The 22,802-nt window shown below is 40.1% G+C and overlaps 1 protein-coding gene across 1 annotated transcript in view; it reads right to left on the bottom strand.

Annotated features, from left to right (window-relative positions):
• LOC109917965 (lysine-specific demethylase 2B-like) overlaps positions 1-22,802 on the bottom strand; it is a 158,697-nt gene that overhangs the window by 134,269 nt on the left and 1,626 nt on the right. Inside the window, exons 2-4 of the mRNA XM_048611721.1 lie at positions 21,438-21,576; positions 20,547-20,625; positions 18,477-18,523 (exon numbers count right to left, since the gene is read on the bottom strand). Coding sequence (XP_048467678.1) covers positions 18,477-18,523; positions 20,547-20,625; positions 21,438-21,576 — 265 coding nt within the window. The remainder of the gene's footprint in view (positions 1-18,476; positions 18,524-20,546; positions 20,626-21,437; positions 21,577-22,802) is intronic.

Here is a 22,802-nt window from a genome sequence, read left to right as displayed (position 1 = left end):
CACCCCCATCTCCTACCTACTAACCTCATCCCACCCCCTTGACCTGTCCGTCCTCCCTGGACTGACCTATCCCCTTCCTAACTCCCTACCTACACTCACCTTTACTGGCTCCATCCCTGCCTCTTCGACCTGTTTGTTTCCTCTCCACCTATCCTCTCCTCTATCCCTCTTCTATCCGCCTCCCACTCTCTCCCTATTTATTTCAAAACCCCCTTCCCCTCCCCCTTTTCTGATGAAGGGTCTAGGCCCGAAACGTCAGCCTCTCTGCTCCTATGATGCTGCTTGGCCTGCTGTGTTCATCCAGCCCTGCACCTTGTTGTCTCTGTAAATGATAGGTGGAGATAGCTCCCAGAGAGCACAAAAAAGTCAGGCAGACAAAGCAATGGATAAAGGTCAGCCTGGGACAGTCTGCTAACAGGAACCATTAGTGATTAGTAATGGGTCGCATGTGGTAGCAGCCCATGTGATAACATGGCCTGGTTGGGGGTTGGGATTAGGACATACGAGAAGGTGCTCAAACCCTAAAATTGTTGAACTCCACATCCACAAAAATGACCCTGAGCATCTTTTGCGTGCCATTTCAACACACCATCTTGATGGACTGCTACCACAAACAACTCACTGTTATCTACTAATGGCCCCCATTAGCAGCTATTCATTCTCCCATGCTGTCCTGGTGTCTCCCCAACTGTTTTCTTTTCTCTCTGGGCTCCATCTCCACCTATCATTTACTCCTCCCTTTCCCCAGTGTAAATACCAACCTGTTCCCAGCTACAATCAGTTCTGAAGAACGGTCACTGGACCGAAAACATTAACTCTGCTTTCTCTTGTGAGATGCTGCCAGACTGCTAAGTTTCTCCAGCAATTTCTGTCTTTGTTTCTGATTTCCAGCATCCACAGTTCTTTTTTTTTGTTAAGTGTGGGGACATTTAGGTGGGTTGTTGTGTAGTCGTGCAGCCTGTAGACAACATAGATTTCAATCAACACGAGGAAACTGTTGTCAGCTTGAGAGATTTGGGGAATTCAACAGGTCCCGGTATAGGATTCAATAGAGCTAGGAGGAAATAACAGGAGAAAGGAACGAATTGGATAACCGTTTAAAAGAGTAAGCACAGACATAACGATGCAGCTATAAACTTGGAAATCACTGTTTACCTTGAGATTGAAATAATGAAGTATAAATAATAAAGGGTGTTTTTCAGATTAGAGACCAGTAACTAGTGGTGTTCCACAGGGATCAGTCTTAGGTCCTCTGCTGTTCATAGTTTATAGATGATCTGAAGGAGAATGTGGGTGGGGGTCTGATTAGTAAATTTGCAGATGACATGAAGTTTGGTGGAGTTGCTAATAGTGCCAACGATTGAGAAAGGATACAACAGGATATAGATAGATTGGTGACTCGGGCACAGACATGGCAGATGGAGTTTAATCCGGACAAATGAGAGGTGATGCATTTTGGAGGATCAAATTTAGGTGTGAATTAAACTGTAAATGGCAGAACCCTTAGGAACATTAACATACAGACAGGTCTGGGCATGCAGGTCCACATTTCCCGAAAAGTGGCAACACAGGTGGCCATGGTGATGAAGGCATATGGCATGCTTGCCTTCATTGGCCGGGGCATGGAGTACAAGAGTTGGCAAATCATGTTGCAGCTATATAAAACGCTGGTTAGGCCACATTTGGAGTATTGTGTGTAGTTTTGGTTGCCACACTACCAGAAGGATGTGGAAGCTTTGGAGAGAGTGCAGAGAAGGTTCACGAGGATGTTGCCCCATCTTGAGGGCATTCGCTATGAGGAAAAGTTAAAAAGACTCGGATTGTTTTCACTGGAAAGACGGCGGCTGAGAGGCGACCTAATAGACGTCTACAAAATCATGACGGCACAGATGGCGTGGATAGTCAAAGGCTTTTTCCCAGGGTTGAAGTTTCAATCACAAGGGAGCACAGGTTCAAGGTGAAAGAGGGAAAAGTTTAAGGGGGATGAGCAAGGAAAGTTTCTCACGCAGAGATTGGTAGGAGTCTGGGATGCACTGCCAGATGAGGTGGTGGAAGCAGGCATGTTGGCGACATTCAAGAGGCACCTGGATGGTTACATAAACAGGGAGGGAATAGAGGGATATGGACTGAATAAGGGCAGAAGGTTTGTTTTTCAGTTTAGCTAGGGCATGATGATTGGCACAGGCTTGGAGGGCCAAAGGGCCTGTTCCTGTGCTGTACTTCTCTTTTTTTTTGTTTGTTCTTTTGTATATAAAAAAAACACAGGATTTTGTGGATTCTTCAGCTGACTGTATGTAACTGCAGAAATATCAAATTTTCAAACTACTGCACATCTTTATGATGGAACTTATTGTCGGACTGGCAACTACAGTCCTGAAAGCATAGTAGCAATAACAACTTGTATTCATAGCTTTGTTATCAAAATGAAACATTCCAAGGCGTTCCATTTACCAGATGCATGACAAAGCAAAATTTAGCAGCTAGCCACAATGGAGGCATATGGGCAGATGACCAGAAGCTTATATACATTTTAAGGAATGTCCAAAAGGAGAGACAGCTAGAGAAGTGAAGAGGTTTAGGGATAGAATTCCACACTTTAAAGGCCCTCACAGCAAAAGCCATGGCTACCAAAGGTGGAGCAATTTAAATCAGGGTTGGACATGGGATGAGAAATGAAGGACAGCAGATGGACATAGGGCAAAGCACAGCAGATTACGTTTATAGGGAGGGGCAGGATGGCCATGAAGATGAGAACTGGGGGCCAAAGTAGGTTAGCAAGTCCTTGGATGAAGGATGGATGAGATTTGGTGCAAGGGCACAAGAAGCGGAGTTTTAGAATATCTCAGATTACACAAAGTAGAATGAGGAAAGCTGAGGATATGGGTTGGGCAGTTTTTATGTGGGAAAGATTAGAGGATAAGAGGACAGGAAAGCAGCGATCGCTGAGAAAATACAACAACAGGATGAATTGAGATGGAGGATGAAATCACCAAAGGAAAGTACAAGCTCAGGCTGAGGGAGGAATGCAGTAAAGATATTTCAGGGAAAAAACTTAAGTGGTATTTCAGTGGGTGGTGGTGAAAAAGGTGACAAATCAAAATAAGATGCTTAAAAGGAGGGGATACGGCACTAGAGAGGGATTGGAACAGAGGTATAACTGCAGACCAAGGAGAGATTTGGTGACAAGAGTCACACAGTCACAAAAGCATTCTGGAAGGGCAGGTAGGTTTTCATTTAGAAAGAAGATAGCTCACTAAGTGCTATGTAACCTCAAATGCAGAGAATCTGCTTTGTACGAACCATGCATTTTCCAACAACAACCTCCCTTCAGCGCTACTGAATTATTTCCACTCATCAGGCCACATCGAGCAACCTTTTGACAAGCATTTCCAGTGCAGATCATTGTTCACTCTCAAATGGATTTACAATTTATTCCCCTCTGTCAGTGAGGATGTTTATCTGCTGTTTAACATCTCCTCTGGAATCTTAAGAAAGATCAGGATATTATTGTACTAATGCCTTTTCAAATTAACAGAGCTACACTATCATCTTTCAGCACCTGACAGCAAAAATCAATTCAAGAAGACATGAGAAAAACATTTGTGAAAATGTTCCAGCAACTAGGAAAGAAATACAACAAATAATTCTTCTGTTATTACAGATTAATTAAAATCCTGCTTAATGCTTCTTAAATCTGTTACAATCTACTTGCAATTAATGACTTTTTTAAAAAAATATGTACCATCATACAGATCTACAGAATACTAAGCTAGAGAATGGCTGGAAATGGGTCTGTGGCCATGTGTCTGCAGAAGTTGTCCTGTCTCAACTGTATAATTACAGGAAGATGGCGAACAAATGCTGGTACTTTTCCAGGGAAAAGGAAACTGGGCTGTGGAAGTACCATCAGCCACAGTGAGTGCCTCTTGTAGATGCCCTCAGGGCAATATGAAGTCGAGCACCAGCAGAAACCTGAAAGCAAATTTCACATTCATCCTCTTGATTGGAAAAGCTGCACAGATATTTTACTCAAAACTACTGCACAGCATGCCATTTTGTGTAAAAAATAGTAAACCAAACCCATTAAACAGTGAGTTATTAAGAATTTTACAAGGTTGCAACTGTTTTTTAAAGCATTCACTCTGAAGTCCAAGTAATTTCCCCTGTATTTGGCACACATAGAGAATGGGGGAGTGCAGTTACCCGAATTTGCTCATTGCACGCAAAATACTAGTGGCAGCTGGAAGAACCCAACTCGTCACTGTCACAAGATAAATGTGTGTTGTCAAAATGAGTAGCCAGGACCGCTCACAAATATGGGTATAGCTGGCCGGGATAGATGATTCTGTTTTTATCTATAATGCAAGTCTTGAATTAGTTTGAATAAAGCATCTGATCAATTGTCCCTTTCCAATTGTTAATGCCAGTGAAGTCCCTGTTATTCGGAACCCAAGTATCCCGATAATGATAACTTTACCATATCCTCAGTCGCTTACTAATAGTTGTAGGAAATTACGGTTGACACATTCTTATCTTTATTGCGAGATGTGCTTTGACGTTACTTGCTGTCGCAGTTACCAGGAATTCACTGCACAAGAACCTGTAGGCGGCAAGCTGCGTCCTACTATAACATACTGGACTTTATTCCCCCTTTTGGTTGCCAAGTAAAATCACTCAAGGTACAAGCAGTCTAACGAGAGGGAGTCACTCTATTTAGATTCAACCCAACAAAGGCGTTTAAAATTATTCAGCTGATAAAGTTTAAAAAAAAATCGTTTTATAGTCATTCCAATGAAATAGATAACCCACAGAAATCCTTCATTGTGTTACTAAAAACATACACTGAACAAATTTATTTCTCACCTAAAAAGAAGTAGCTATGCACAAAATCCTCTGGCAATTTAGGTTGCTTCGAATATTAACTATAAATAAGAGTTTCAAATTAGTTAAATTTACTCTTACAGCGAAAGGCAAATTGAAAAAAAAATAAATGTATATCAAATGATTGTCATGTTTTATATAGCACAATGACAGCAAAACCATTTTCCATACTTTGTGTGCCACAATCCACATCGAAATCCAATAAGAAGTTAAATCACGCAAGGAAACAAAGACCTATGTAAACAGTTTCTGTAGCTACCAAATCCAAAAGCAGTAACATCTTGCCAAATACAAAAAAGCTGAATCCTAAAACCCACACATCATTGGCTTCGCTACATTGTTTACCATGCAAGCTTAATAGGACTTCAAGTAACAGTAACCAAAGCAACCATATCAAAAATATTACTCATTCTTGTCTTCAACAAGTCTTTCAATCTTTCAAAAGTATTATATTATTTTAACAACAAAAACAATAAATTATTTTATTTCATTCGCTGAATCATAGAAGCCCTACAGTGTGGAAACAGGCCCTTCGGCCCAACAAGTCCACACTGACCCCCAGAGCATCCCACCCAGACCAATCCCCCTATAACCCACCTGATCTACACATCCCTGAACACGACAGGAAATTTAGCCTGGCCAATCCACCTAGTCTGCACATCTTCGGACTGTGGGAGGAAACAGGAGCACCCGGAGGAAACCAACGCAGACACGGGGAGAATGTGCAAACTCCACACAGACAGCTGCCCAAGGGTGGAATCAAACCCAGGTGCCTGGCACTGTGAGGCAGCAGTGCTAACCACTGAACCACCGTGCCGCTCCTATTCAACTGTTTTTCACTTGTTAACTAATTATGGATATAACATTACTTTGTATTCATATTTACATTTTCCCTTTGAGATAGTCGTGAAACAGTAATTACAATTGCAATCCTAAATGTCCAACTTCAAGTGAAACAAAACTTGACAAATATGATTTGCACATCACAATCAAACCAAAAACTGCAGCTTTGTAGAACTATTCTCCTCAGTTAAGTATTAAAGCATCCTTCCTAGGCTGAAATATGTTAAATTGCTATATTCATGAAAAGAAGTTACTTTAAAAAAAAACTTAAAATATAAAAAAGTATGTTCTTTCCATCTACCTCCCATGTACCACCTCTCCTATTTGTCAATGTGCCACCACTCCTGCACACTGGCCCTTTCACTTATCATCAACTGTATTTGTCGAAGACCCACTTGCCACCCATTGTGTTACTGAACCCCCTCGGTTTCTGACCAACACTCCTACTCCCCAGTTCCCTCTCTTGAACCCCGCCCCCCCAAGTAAATAAGCAATGTGAAGCAGAAAGAATAGCTTGAGAGAGTGAGAGCAAGAGAGAGAAATAGAGGGTCCTCAAGCTGAAGAGGCAGTAAGACAGAGACAGTCATTGAGTAAGAGGACCTGGTTGGGACTGTAGCCACAGGGAACAGGTGAGGCCACTCCAAAATGGTGCCAATCAGGTCATGCAACCCTATGTTACTCCGGGTGTGAAACAACATTAAAATACAGCTCTTAATACTAAACATGAATATCTACACCATTACACAACATAAAACACAGTAACCCAAATCAAGAATTTACTGCACATAACTTTAACACCACTGTGAAGTGGAATTTACTAAAATTTCAATATAAAGCTGGATTTAGAGGGCCTAGCAGGTTCAGCACAGAAGTGCTGCGAGATCCCCTGGAGGAGTTTCACTTGGATCGGATATGCTGCAACTTGATCAATACAAATGTGTCAAAAAAAAAAAAAAAAAAAAAAAAAAAAGAGGAATGTCTTCAAAAGGGGAATAAAGAAGTAAAGAGGTTTCAGGAGAGAATGCTGCAGCTTACATCCAAAACTGCATTAAGGACAGCCTTACTGTGAAGGGAGAGTAGGATAAGAAAAGGGCCAGAATTGGAGGAACGCAAAGCCCGCAGAGAACTCAGGACAAGAGGAGGTTGCAGAGAGTTGGAAAAAGTGTGGAGGGACTTGAACACAAATCTACTTAAGAGGGGAATTCTTTCAAAGGCAAAGAATCCTCGCTTTAGAGAGAAACAATGCAAACTAACATAGCTATGATCTCAAATAAAACAATCGTTCATCAATTTGCATATCAACTGATAACATATTTGAACAAAATCTGCTCCAGCAATTCATAATTCTTTTTTCAATTCCTTTAGAAAATAAAAATTTCTGTCTGAAATTCCATCAGTCATTTTAGCCAAAGTTACTCAATGGGGAGCTGACAGGATTAATTTGAACATCCATTTTACATGCTGAAGCCAAGGTGAAGTAAAACTGGGCAGATTGTTGAAATAAATTCAGAGGCCAGTATCTATCACCAAGTCACCCTTTATTTACATGTGGAAAGTCCTTGACCCTGGTCTAGCTCCCTCAGAGCCAGCTCTAAGAGTGTCAGAGTGCCTGATACTCCTGTTTTTATCTGTCAGCCAGGGCTGACCATATTAACAGTCCCAATCAGGGAACTCATATTCTATGAGGTCCACCTGGCTGACCTCATTACAATCAATACAATTATAACACAGGCAACCAAGTCTGACAGATGAGTTTCCCACCAGGCGGATCTGGTTAAATTACCACAATAGGTTTGCTGCAAGATGTGAAGTAAAAAAACCAAGAGGCAATGATCCCTTTCCAAAACCTTCTCATCAAATAGTGTTGCATGCAGTGCTGGGATTTGAACACAAGAAAGAATATTAAGCCTTTATCTAGAGTACAATGCAGATTTACAAGGACAAAGTCTGATATCAGGAAAATATAAGAAGAAAAAAAACTTGGGGAAAACAAACAGGAATTTGTTATTAGAATATCTCGTGGGTGCTGAATAGTAGTAATTAAAATCATGAAAGATGGGGCAATATGGATAGAAAAAGATTATTGGCAGTCATTCTGGGTCAAGGATGAAGATCACCGACACAGGATTTAACAGGTTTAAAACAGAAAGCAAGAGAAACTTCTCTGCACAGAAAAACATGATGCCTTCTCAACTTCCCTGGTTTGAGGTTGAGACAGAAACCATGTTGATATTCAAAATAAGGATGTATAGGTAGTTCAAGGAAGAGAGATGGAGAAGTATAAGAATAGGACACACAAAACTGATTAACACTATTTGCTTGTACATAAAATAAATGCAGACACAGAGTTTGGGCCAAATGGGCCCATTTCTGTTTTATAAATTATACATGAAAACTTTCAGCCTCATATTACCTTCCGACTACAGAAATTGGTAATGTCAAATCTGCGCAAAGATCATCTTGTTTGTTTATTTGTCCCTCTTCCTTTTTGTAATTGTGTAGCTCTCACAGTCTTTTATTTCACTTGCCCTCTTCACCCACTTTGGTTTCTCATTTAGCTTCCTTCACCATTCCTTGTTCTTATACTCACTTTCCTTTTCCAACTATTTTGCATTTCTCTGCCCCAGTTGTGTTTTTTTTAGGTGCAAGCTCCTGATCAATGGCCTTGCTCAATTTTAACAAAAGGTCTTGCTGCACACTCTATCTTCCACAAGATAGAATTATCTTTGTTTCACTTCTGTTGTGCATCCAGGTCCCTGTCAATGTGTCTCGCTGTATCCCATTCCTTTTTTACTTATTGCAGCATGCTTCATCATTTTTGTTCATCCCATGCTGATCATCTGTTTTATTTCCAAAGGTCTACCAATTGTCTCCACCCTGCCCAGCAGACTCAGACATTGCTCTCATTCCCAGTCCTAGTGGAGATTTATCTTTTGCTGTATTTTTTTTCTGCACTATAATTATATTTAACTGCTGTCATTTGGAACAAGCAGTAAAACGCAAGAATCACGATGCTGTATCAAACAGTGCCAGGCCAACTTCACCAACCAACCACCCCCCTCCGCCACCACTGAATATTGCCATGACGATCCAGCCTGTCCAAAGCAGCAAATGAACAATTATAAATGGGATATACTCAATTGGAACAAATACTGTGACTAGTTTTACAACAGTAGCTGCAGCATTTAACTTATTCTCAGGGTTTGAACAATGCCAGCATTTACTATCCATCCACTCTCTCACTGACTGACTACAGCAGGTATTTAACAGTAAACCACATAATGTGACAGTGAAGTCATGAATTAACCAGACTGGGAGTGGTGGCAGATGCGTTCTTTAAAAATAAGAACGTGGCATTTATCGTGGTAATTTATTCCCTGATGCCAGCCTACAAATTTACAGAATTCAAAACTCTCCACTAAACTGAACTTCACAACATGGCCATGGTGCTACTTAAACTCACTATTGCCAGGTTACTGGTCCAATGCCATAACGCAATAACATCATACTGCTATTAAATGTTTATTAATTTTGTATCACAATGGAAAACATGCTCTCTTTTGTCTTTTGCTCTTTCCATTAAGCTTTGAGAAAAAAAATTGTTGCTATCTAGAAAATAAAAAAAAGTTGAAACAGGGATTCTCATCAGATCAACTTTTAACAAGATCCAGATTCACTGTGTCATTGGCATTTTTAAAGAAAGAAATGATGTCTGCTCTGAATTATTATCAACAGACACCACTAACCAATCTTCCTGCACAAAAATTCAGCTAATGATTTTCAAATTGTAAAGTGCCTTCAACTTTAAGGGAGTTCCAATTTCCTAGGATTAAGTTAAAATCAACTCTTTAATAAATCAAGAATGCCAGCACAGTGGAGTCCATTCTGTTTACACTGCAAGGAGATCTCCACAGCAACTCAAAACAACTGTTCACACGCAAACTTGCAATTTTCATTTCCGTCACAGACTTTCACTAATGGTTCCATCAGAAAAGGTGCTGATCCCAACAATCATTTACATTTGCATCTTCAACAATTATAAGCATTGGAGGTGCCGTCCGTTACTCTAGGTGATAATAAAACTATTTCCATTTAAGTTGTAATTTAGCTACAAAAGTCAGACAGCTGTTGCTTGCAGCAAATGAGTAGTAGATGGTAATGCGACTTAAATTTTAGACATTGATCAAAGTGCTGACTTATAATGCTCTCTACCCTTTCTTCCCAACTATACCCTACACTGTAAAAACAAATCTGAATTCTCCATTTCACCCCAGCTGCTTTTTACACAACACTCCGATGTACAAGTACCCACAAATGATTCATTCACACTAAATAAGAGTCTAAACACTTCTCACTTTTCTAATACTTGGAGTGCCACTGCATACAAGGCTAAGGGCCAAGTGCTGGGAAATAGGATTAGAATAGATAGATGTTTGATGACTGGCATAGACATGGTGGACCCTTTCCATGCTGTAAAAACCTGACTCTCTAACAGCTCAACCAAAAATTTAAAAATCCTGCCTTCGTGAAATTTTGATAAACAAAGGAAACACTAAAGTGGTTTAATTCTGTCAAAGCATTTTCCACTTGCTCTCTGAATGTAAACCCAGTGACAATGTTATTCAACACTTTGTCCCAGGTGACCTGAAGTTAATTATCTGACCTGCTATTAATTGGTTCCTGTGACATTAGTCATCCCAAGGGAATCTAAGCTGCAAGTTTTATTTAAATTAAATTCAATTAGTCATCTCTCATTGTTATTTGCTAATTATACTTTACAGAATATCTATTATGGTCAATATTCCTCAAGTGTTTCTTTTCTTCTGCCTTCTTAGCTTTAACTGTATCATCCAACGGACTGCTCCTCCATATATCCTCATTGTGTTGAGAGCAAATTTGGTGTGCCGTACAAGACTATGAATACATAATAATGCTAGAACTATTTAAAATGTCACGTCCCATTTCCAAGTTTAAAAAATGCTTTACTCTTTCCTTTATCTACAATTCTCAAGTCTTGACAATCCCAGTTCAGCATTGCTTAACCTTCATTTCTGGATTCACGTCAATTCTTTTAGATCTTTTCAAAATTTACGGTCTCGTGCACAAACCAAAAAATTTTGCAAAACAAAAGAGCAAAAAGCATGCAAAAATCAAACATAAACATGCAGAGGAATAACAATGTTGTTAAACGAAACCACAGACGAATGTTTGAATTTATGATGAAATCTTGGGAGTTAGAAGCAAGCAAAAAATTGAATATATCCTACATTTTGCATCACCAAATGTTCCAGTTACACACATAGTTTTTACAGAGAAACAAAGCCCGAGAAATATTAGAAGCAGGGATTATGTAAATTGGCTGTGAGCCCATGTGAGCAGCCAATCTTGAAAATCTCTTTTGCGAATACCATCCCAAACCAGGATATATTGAAGCAGGGACTCAAGAACATGCTCTCCAAAAACAAAGCAAAATTCTTTGGAGTCATCACAAGCCTTTTATAAAGATTATTTTCCAGATTCTACAATGGTGTCAAGGAATAAAACTGTTCAAGTTCACTACTAAGGGATAGGATTGTAAATGGATATAATTAGAATCCTGCTTGATTTAATTATCCATATGTGCTCTAAATGCAAAAGGAATTCAATAATTCTTAATGTTGAAGAGCTTGAGAAAAGAAAATATGGTTTGTGGGAGTACGGTATTGGGGGCATTTTGCTGAACTCAATTTAGCTCCTCAAACTCCAAAACAACTGTGCTTGAAGTACAGATGGCCTACAGAAATTAACTGTACTCATGTCAACTCCAGCTTTTAGTGCTATGTGTCCTCTGCAACAAGGAGGACAAGAGTAGTAGCATTACGGAACAATATCAAATCAAAATCACACACAATCCTGTCTTAGGGAACTTTACTAATCAAATTTTGCTACTCCCTACCCAACACCGTTCTCACATGGACCACAGGAGTTTTTACGATGGCTGAATAACCAGTTAGGCATTAAGTGGCTACTGGTTCATCAAACCACACAACAAAAAGTTTCTGGAATGAGGCAAAGTGAGATCTTCAGAGCAAAATGAAGCACATTCACAAGAAGCATTTTGTTTTTTTAAATACATTAATCTATTCTCCTTTTAATATTCACAAGATTGCCTCCATATATAGCAGATACCACTATAGACCACGGTGTATAAGTTGTTCCAGCGTGTAACACAAGGCATTTTTTGGCCTCAAAAGTTATGTTTTTGCATATACTTGATGTACAAGTCGAACATCCCTTTTAGCCACGACAATGCAGCCACTATTTTTCACCCCACAGAAGTATTTTTTTACTAATCTTATAAATGTGTGGAAGGAGTCAAGCAGATGATATGAACTGTACAGTGAAGATGAGTGGCATTTTAAGACAATTCAACGCAGTGCAAACCCTGCTTGGCAAACACCAAAGAGAAATGTGTTTTACAACAAAATGTATGAAGTATAAAGGTGGTTTCAAGTTATAAAGTCATAATAATTGCTAACTTGTCAAGTGAATGTGCAGTAGTGAAGGAATTCGGTATTAATAAAACGTTGATGCGAGAATGGAAGGAAGAGGAATCCACCCTGAAGATGGTGCTCAGGGCCAATTTTGCCTTGAGAACAGGAATCAGTCACTATCTCCTGATCTTGAGAACCATGTAACAGAATGGCTCCTCGAAAATAGTCAGAATGCATTCCTGATAACATTGAAACCAATGTAGATACATGCAGTTGTGGGCCAATTCAAATTCTGAATTTGGCAAAGATTTCACAGCAACAGCTTTAGCCATTTTACGAAACAAAAAATTGTTAGGTTGTTACAGCAGAAGTTGGAGATCAGAGATTACCAAAAGACTTCAATGCCCGAATTACCCACTTCTAGCAATTCAGCATCGGGCAGCAGCAAAAACATGATGACTATTACGTCACATCTGTAATATGGATGAAATGCCTCTGAATTTCAATAGGCTCAGCAACTGAACTGTGAAGCGGAAGGGTTCTAAAACAATTGAGAAAATGCCAGATCATAACATAATTCACAGCAGTACAAATCTGTATAGTTGACCAAACAAAATTAAAGGCCATGGTATATTTTAAGCATGAAATGATACCAAAAATCAAGTTCCCTACTGGAGTCTTTGTGCATGCCCACAATAAAGATCAGGTGGATGCAGATGAATTTAAGGTATGGACTGATAATGTACAGAATAGGTATCCTGGTGGTTTACTTTTAGAACACTAAATATATATTGAGATCCCACACAAACAATGAAATCAAGAAATAAATAACACCTGCACTGTAATTACAATAATGAATATAATGATCCCTAGTTTGATTTTTGAATGCATGCCTCAAAAAGCCATTGAAGGATTATGTTCATACTGGAGTTCAATAGGTGTATGGTTGATGGAGAAAGAAACCCTTCATGAAGAGACAATACATATAGACACCACTCCATTTGTTGTTTTATGTAGTTTAATCATCAGATCATTAAATGCTATTTGTATACAAAATATCATTAGATGATTTTTTTAAAACTTAGATCATCCAATCCGGTGGATGGAGAAGATAATTTATTCAGAAAGGCTGATTCTCAAACCAAAAGCCACATGTCCAATTCAGATCAAACTAGGGATCATTATATTCATTATTATAACTACAGTGCAGCTGTTATTTATTTCTTGATTTCATTGTTTGTATGAGAGTAATTAGACTATGAGACCAATCTAAAGAAAAAAAAACCCAAATTACAGAAGATTAAGAGTGTAGCTAAAATAAGCATTGGTCCCTTAAGGATGAGACAAGGGAATTACCAGTGGGAAAAAAGAAAATTACCAATACTTTGAACAAGTTTTTTGTATCTGTATTGACAGAAGGCACAAAAACATTCCAAAAACAGTAGAAAATCAAGGCAAAAATAAGGGAGAAACTTGAAATAATTATGATCAGAAGGAAAAAAAGTACTGAGAAAACTAAATGAGACTAAATGTTAACAAGTCCCCTCTACCTGTTGCCCTAAAATCTGGGTTTTAAGAATAATGGCTACAAAGTTAGAAGAAGCATTGGGATAATCTAGCAAAATTCCCCAGATTCTGGAAAGGTCCCAAAAGATTGGGAAGCTACAAATATAATACCTCTACTCATGACAGGAGGGGAGCAGAAAGTAGGAAACTGTAGCCAAAATTTTATATTGGGAAAATGCTAGAATCCATTTTTTACAGTGGTGATGGCAAGATATTTAATATTTAAAAACAATTAAGCAGGATCAACTTGGTTTTGTTGAAAAGGATCGGTGTTTTACAAATTTATTAGACATCTTTGTGAATGTAGCTAGCAGAATGGATGAAGGCAAATCAATAGATGTAGTGTTTGTGCATTTCTAAAAGGTATTCAATAAAGTGTCATTTAAAATGTTACTACGCCTAGCAAGAGGTCTTGATGTTAGGAGTGAAACATTACCATGGATAAAAGATTAGCAAACTAACAGAGCATCAGAACAAATCGTCATTTTCAGGTTGTCGAACAAACTTAGTAGAATACCATAGAATCCAGTGCTGAACCCTCAACGACATATGATCTACGTTAATGAACTGAATCAAGGGTCTGACCTTATTGTTGCCTAATTTGCTTACTATTCAAAAATTGGTTAACATAAATAAATTGTGATGAAGATGCCAATTATCTACAGAGCTATAAATAGGGTAAATGAGTGGGAGAAAACTTTGCAAATGAAGTGTAATGTGGGAAAATGTGAGGCCGTCCACTTTGACAGAAGGAATAAAAAAAGCACAGTTATTTCAATGGAGAAGAACTGAAGAATGCTGCAGTGCAGAGGGGTCTGGATACCCTTTGAATCATAAATAATGTAAAGTTAGCGTACAGATACAGAAAGTAATTAGGAAGGCAAATGGAATGTTGGCCTTTATTGCAAGAGGGAGAGAGTATAAAAGTAGGAACATCTTGCCATAATTGTACAGGGCATTGGTGAGACCACACCTAAAGCACATGTACAGTTCTGATCTAGTTACTTAAGGAGGGATATACTTGCATCGGAAATAGTTCCGAGAAGCTCCGCAAGCCTGATTCCTGGATGAGGGAATCATCTTATGAAAAGGTTGAGCTGATTGGGACTGTAACAACCGTTTAGAAGGATGAGAGATGATCTCATTGAAATATGTTGGATTCTGGGGGTAGGGAGAACTTGACAGGGTGGATGTTGAGAGGATGTTTCTCCACATGGGGTCATTTACAACTATGGACAGCATTTTTTAAAAAGGGTCTCCATTTAGGACAGTGATGAGGAGATATCTCTTTTCAAAGGGTTAAGTGAATCTTTAGAGTTTTCTTCCTCCAAGAGCATTGGCATCTGGGTCACTGAATACATACAAGGCCAAGTTAGACAGCTATATTTTCTACAAGGGTGTCAAGTTTTATGGATGACAGCCAGAAAAGCAGAGTTAAGACCAAATGACATCAACCATGATCTTTCTGATTAGAAAAGTAGGTTCAAGGGGCTGATTGACCTAGTCATGTTCCTATATCTTCTGATTTTATGATCTTCTGTGGGTCAGACCTACCTTCAAGCAGAGAACTCCAGGAGAAGACAATAAAGAAACCTAACATTCACTGGATAATATAAAACACCTGAAGAACAAACATTAAACTGATTTGGAAAACGTTCAAATCTGCCACTTCTTTCACCATATGAATATTACTTTACTGGAGAAACACATCTATAACCATACCTAGCTGAACTGACAAAAAGTGCTCATTTATATGTAAACACAATTAACATTTAAAGGCTAATTCAGTAGCATGGCTGCATAAACATTTTACAGTACCTATTATAAGGTTTTAATTCAGCTACGTGGTACGTGGAACATTCCTTGTTCCAGTCCTATTCCGGCCCCCACCCACAACTCTTTCTCCGAGACATCGATGATATCATCGGTGCTGCTTCCCCCTCTCGTCTAGAATTGGAAAACTTCATCAATTTTGCCTCCAATTTCCAACCCGCCCTCACTTTCACCTGGTCTATCTCCGACTCCTCCCTTCCCTTCCTCCACATTTCTGTTTCCATTTCTGGGGATAGACTGGCCACGAATATCCATTACAAACCCACCGACTCCCACAGCTACCTGGACTATACATCCTCACACCCCACTTCCTGTAAAGACTCCATCCCATTTTCTCAGTTCCTCCGTCTCCGTCGCATGTGTTCAGATGAGGCCAACTTCAATAAGGGAGCCTCCGAAATGTCCACATTCTTCCTCAACCGAGGATTCCCCAGCTCCGTTGTCGACAGGGCCCTCAATCAGGTCCGACCCATCTCCCGCATTTCTGCCCTCACCCTTCTCTTCCCTCCCGCAACAGCGATAGGGTTCCCCTTATCCTCACCTACCATCCCACCAGCATCCACATCCAGAAGACCATCAGGCGCCATTTCCCCCACCTCCAGCGAGATGCCACCACCAGACACATATTCCCCTCCCCTTCCCTCCCTTGTCCACCTTCTGCAGGGACCGTTACCTCTGGGACACCCTGGTCCATACTTCCTTCACCCCCAACACCTCCCCACAGCCCTACGGCACCTTCCCCTGTAACCGGCGAAGGTGCAACACCTGCCCATTTACCTCCTCCCTCCCCAGTATCCAAGGGCCCAAACATACCTTCCAGGTGAAGCAACACTTCACCTGCACTTCCCAGAATCTAGTCTACTGCATTCGCTGCTTACAATGTGGTCTCCTATACATTGGGGAAACGAAGCGTAGACTTGGCGACCGCTTCGCAGAACGTCTACGTTCTGCTCGCAAAAAAGACCCTGAACTACCTGTTGCCTGCCACTTCAATACACCACCCTGCTCTCTGGCCAACATCTGTCTCCGGCTTGCTACAGTGTTCCAGTGAAGCCCAACGCAAGCTGGAGGAACAACACCTCATTTTCCGCTTGGGGACCCTACAGCCCTCCGGACTCAATATTGAGTTCAATAATTTTAGGGCCTAAACTCTCCCATGTCCCAGCCCCCCACCCCACACACCAGGCCTTGTTACCACATAGCCTGCCACTACACACCCCCTGTTGTTAGTCACTAACAGTCCCCATTAACAACTATTCACCCTCCCAGCCTGATCGTTAGCAACTCCTTTGTCTGTCCAACTGTCTTTCTCTCTCTTTGGGCTCTATCTTATCGTTTACTCCCTACCCCACCCACCTCCCTATTTTCTGCATATAAACTGATGTTTTCCCAGCCACCATCAGTTCTGAGGAAGGGTCACTGGACCTGAAACGTTAACTCTGTTTTCTCCTCCACAGATGCTGCCAGACCTGCTGAGCTTTTCCAGCAACTTTGTTTTTGTTCCTGATTTACAGCATCCGCAGTTCTTTTGGTTTTTTTTTTAAATTCAGCTTTCATTTTGCTCGTAACCTTTCCATTTATTATATGCAAATTCATTGACTGATTGCAACATGTTGCAATTTGGTCCTTTTTAAGGTTGTAATAATTCTGCATTACTGTTTTGAGATCAGCGGTTATATTGTGAAGCACCTGTCACAACCTGACCACTATGAGAGCTCAATAAATGTGTTTGCACGTACATTAGACAGTTCTCCCAGTTATTGTTTTATTGTTAACATGAACAATGTATTGCCACAAGTTTACAAAGGGCAAAGGCAAGACAATTGAATGCTTGCATTTTTTTTTTAAAAATTCAGCTCCATACCACATGGTAGTGATATACCACATAAAGCCAAACTCAAGGGGTGGAAAAGTGAAAACAAAGTGATGGAACAGTCACATGTCTTGGCCTCAGTTCATTCTTGAGTTCGATCTGAACCAGATTTAGAGTTATGCTACCAGTTTCTAAAAGCCAGGGTACAAACACAAAAAAAAATCCAAAAGTGTTAAAGGATTTTTGGACTTTAACTCAAGGGGTTGAAATACAAAAGCGAGAAACCAATGCTTCAATTGTACCAAGCCACGGTTAAATCTTACCTGCAATATTGTGTTCAGTTTTGTGCACCAAACCTCAGGAAAGAGGATCAGTTGTAGCTTAAGTCAGGAGTTGACCATTATTAATAGTCAAGGGTATCAAGGGATATGGAATAAAAGGCAGGTAAGTGGAGTTAAAGCATAAATCTGCCACAACCTAACAGAATGGCATGGTAGGCTTAAGGGGCTGAATGGCACACACCTGTTCCTTTAACTATGCCAATACATAGTCAAAAAACAACCTGTATGACCATAAAAACTAATGTAACATCAGTGCATTAACTTGCAACTTCGAAATTTATGTATATAAGTAACAATGAAAGCATAAAACAGAAAAGTAGTTCAGGAACATGCAAAACTTGTCAAATGGCTTGATCAAGATAAAGATGACGTACATGTTTCCACTGAAGCACACTCATAATTATTAAAACTCCCTTTCAAAAATGAAATTACACATTGGGTGTTCAGTATTTAAGCTTTCAACCGCGAACATGCGCTGCAGAGGTAATATTTTAGAACCAAATCCTTCATGATAACTGAATAACCTCCTTTTACGGTCTTCCTTTATGCATAACACTCAAAGTGACTTTGTCAATCGATCAAACCCGCACAGAAAACTCTTTTAGAATTTAGAAATAATTGGCCTTCACTTACGACCGCTAATTACATTCGGGTTAATATACTTAAAAGGTAACATGCTGCAGGCAACAAAATAATTCAACTTTGTAGGTTGCAAAGTTCACTTACCAACAAACAGTTTTACATCCCTGACACTGAAATCACTATCTGGTGTTCTGCGGTTAAAAGACAAGAAATTAAAATGTTTAGTCTCAATCTCGGAGTTATGCAAAAAAAAGTTTTGAAACACGATTAGACATGGAAAAACGAAAGGCTAGCTCCAATCCTTCGCCTTTATTATTAAAGGCACAGCTATTTGCTTTGTTTAGCCAATACGATATTGATTGTATTTTCAGCATTAATTTATAACTTCACATTGCTCGGGTGGACGCTGGCTTTGTCTAATCGGACATTTCCAACTCGAACCCAAGATTTAACTCTGGGCTCCAGAAAATCCAAAGGCTGCTTAATCGATCTGAGGATTTGACACCGTGCATCAGCCAAGCTACCGACATACACTCACTGACCTATCACTGCTGTGTTAACATGGATGTGAATTCAGCATGAAAAGAATAAATCTTATTCCTTACCTAGTTGTCTATTGTTACAAGGCGGGGATGTGTATTGAAATGCGATCTTCTGCTCTATGCTAACATTAAATATTAACATTTACAGAATATTAAACATAGGGGTGTCCGTGACAGAAACAGGTTCCTTATTATTCGGTTCACTTTGTGGCACAGGAAAATCGGTGTTAAAGTATTTTGCAAACCATTCTTGTCAACATTTACATCCTCAAAATAAATGTCCGAAATCAAACAATACATCTCTTAACTGTGTATCAGCCATCCTTAGATAAGGGGGCTGCCGTTTATTTTGGAGTTCCTTTTGTTTTAAAACGATACACCTTTGAAATGCACAGCTCAACGCCAGATCAACGTGCTGCTTAATAGGGGAGCCGGCAATCATCCCTATCTGTTACTACTCACAACAAAAAATCCCTTCGGTAGATGGGATGTAACGTTAATAACAAACTTTTGCTGCATCACTAATGTCCATGTTGAACGTGTCACCCTAGGGCCCCTTGGGTGTTTTAGCCACTTTCTTTAAAGGTTTTTCACGTCGGGGAACGAAAATGCTAATGGAGCGCTTCGTTGGCAAGACTGCCTGTGACACGAACCTTTCCCAAGTCAAATTTAGGACCACGAGAACCACGGCAGTCCAGATTACAAGTATCGTGTTAAAGTCCCCATAGCCCCACCTCAAAATGGAATTGTTGGTGATCTGCACCGTAACTTGTGCGACCAAGAAATGCCAGAATCCATTCGAGCTCATTTATTCCATCTTAAGCCAAATCGTGGCCGCTACCATCCCCGCAAGGCCTCGATTAGACAGGTCACATGAATATTGAGGCTGCTGGGATCATGGTTTAGGTTTGACACATCCGAAGATGCCAGTGAGAAAACGCGCCGAGTTATATTTTCCTCTCCAGAATCTCATTTTATTAGGGAAATGCCACATTCACGTGTATCAGTTTGAGGGTGTGGTGTACCCGGTGCACTTTTCTCCAATGGACATGCTGAGAAGTGGTGAAACTTTTAGAATTGCTGTCTCCGGTGAAAATAAACAGGCGTCAAGAAGTTCCCGTATTTAAATCTCCCTTGGCATTCTTCCGTGTGCCTGGGTGGGAAAAGGGTTAACGAGGCTATCTGTGTGGACTGAAAGAGCGTGTAACTCGGAAGGATACGCCACTGGAGATTCAAACTGTCTATCTTCACGGCAACAACGCCGTTATCTTGGTTACTTTATCGCTTTAATGTGGCGCTCTAACCGGCAGAAATGTGGCCTTAATCTAGAGATTCATCAAATTATTTAATCCAGAAAGTGAATAAAAACCTAATCTTGAAGGGTCCGTATTCATATCTTTGAGTCTGTTGCGGTATTAGGATTTCAACAGCAACTACATCGAATTCTAGGCATAAAAGAAGGGAGATTTATGTGGGCTGAGAAAGAATAACACGCTTCTGTAAACGTCTTAAACTCAGACTGGATTAAGGCCGCTTTAACCAGTATCTGGTCACGAATGAAATCAACGGAGGTACTGATGTACCAAACAGAGATTATCGATGGCATATGCTGTCACTGTTTAGGAACATTACTGAATAAATGAAATCTAAACATATCTATTAGAAAACTTACTTGATTCCTAGACCATCTTTGTCCCTGAAGATAATGGGGACCTTGATAGTCTCTCTCTGCACATATTCAAGGGTAAAATCTGTTGCAACATACAGCAAAACTTAACTTTAGCAGAGAAGCGAGAAAAGTCAACCCAACAATATGTATAGTTAATCCAAATAAAAAGAGAGAATGCAATCGCTGACTACTGGCACCGTGGTGGATCGAACAGGGATTTGCCCAGGATTCTAATTTTGCGCCTTTACATAACCCGAGTTAAGATCAACGTAGCTCTTCAATGTGAATCCGCAGAACCCATAATGCAGCCGCTACTTAACAATGCTTCTCCATTGAACTTGTATTAACGGCCTCATGTTTTATAAAAAAAATTGGCAGTTGCTTTGATTCGTTCTCCCGCCCTCCAGCCCCACGCATCCTCATGTAACGCTGGCCAAATCCCTGTTGGACCAATTGCTGCAAATACAGACGGTTCAGATAACAACATGCAAATTATTTAAAAAAAACGATATCAGCAAGTCTACATATAGTTATTTTATTTTGTGGATAGGTTAAGGAGAGTTTACAATCCACACAGCCACATACATAAAATTACGATTATCCTTTCTCATACCGCTGTATTTTTTAGTAAAACGTTTCAATGTTTTTTTCTTGTGTTTCAGACGTCATCTCGTTTCGAAATTGATTGCATACTAAATTTTTTTAAATGACTTTGATTGTGAGATAATGACGATAGTCGTCAAGCTCTGAAGTCATAGCCTGCCTTCACGGCGGGAAATTCGAGACTCAAAACAAAACCCACTGACCAGGCAAGCTGCAGCACTGCTGCTGCAGTCGCAATCTTGACGTGGATTTACTGTACATTTAAAAACACACCTCTCTTCCAATTCTTACCTTTTCCTTTCATAAAGTGCACGTAACTTGAATTGTATGAGGCAATACTAAGCTTTTCCTCCACATCAAAAGTCCTCATGCTGGCTATGTCATCGTCTGAGAGGTCCTCATTGTCATACCGCCTTCTACAAAATGTGCGCTATAAACAGAACAGAACCAGACCTATATGTAACGCTACACCAGTGTTGAATCTGCAGCCATTACAAAATTAGATTTCATAACGAAACATCGTATTTGTGTACTGGCTAGGTACTAAATTTAAGCTTATGAATGTGCACTTATTTTGATCAGTATCAATACGACCAGATCATATTTGCATATGGGACGCACGCATTGAATGGTGCAACAGGACGTACTTCATATGCAAACATTAGTACTAAGTACTTGGGTGATGAATTAGAAGTACCTTTTTAACATTATAAATGGACCTCATAAATCGATCAATTTAAAGATATTTACGACTCATGTATTTTAATGAAAGTAATCCCAACGCGGTCCTTTCATACATTTGCATTTTAAACGTGTTTATGTGCATTTTCTTTCCTCAAGATCTCAAAAATTGCAATGGTTGAAACAATTTCACAACTTGTGGTCCAGTTTCTAAAGCATGATTTTGTACATATTTTGTATTAGGCTCCTGCTGAATTCAGCACGTTTCAGACCTGCTGCGTGATATTACTGGACATTTGTTCAAGTCCGAGAAGAGATCAGATATAAATGTGAAACCTCGATGCAAACGATGTGCGAATTCAATTTGCTGCAATACTTCTACAAACACCAACGGTCTGACCGTCTTCGACTAAGTGGGGAACCTGGTCCGGGTAAACTCGAGGCGAACTTTTCACACAGCAACGTTTAAAATTATTTGAATATTACTGAATTATTTTAATACCATCACATGTGCAAATAAGGGCGGGGATGAGCTAACATGCAAAATCAGAAATCAAAAGGCAAAGTGAAAGTTTCAAGTCCCTCGTTTCTAAAAAGAAACTTTTTTTAAAAAAAAAGCGGCAGGGGTTTTGTAAACAGGAACAACATTTTGTTTTGTGCCAGATCTCTCGTCGCTAGGCGTCCGATTCAAGCGAATACGAGACCGAGTTTGAAAAGCACAAACACAGTCCTTCGGTTTGGGCTTTCTAGCCTGTCTTTTCAAAACAAAACAAAGTCACTCGGAAGGAAGGTGAGGGCAGGAGATTCGGGGAGGTGAGAGGAAGGGGGAGTGGATGAAAATGTTTGGGGGGGGGGCGGGGGGAGCAACTAGGCCGTCGAGCCTGGGTTGTAGGATGGAAGGCGGCCAGCGGGAAGCAGCGCTTCCTCCCGCAGACACTATAAACACACCAGAGCCACTCACTTCAGCCACTTCCC

This window comes from Rhincodon typus, chromosome 24 (genome assembly GCF_021869965.1).
Source record: "Rhincodon typus isolate 14 chromosome 24, sRhiTyp1.1, whole genome shotgun sequence".
Classification (NCBI taxonomy): Eukaryota; Metazoa; Chordata; class Chondrichthyes; order Orectolobiformes; family Rhincodontidae; genus Rhincodon; species Rhincodon typus.
The sequence above is the reverse complement of the archived record's forward strand: the minus strand, read 5'-3'. Positions and strand labels throughout refer to the sequence as shown.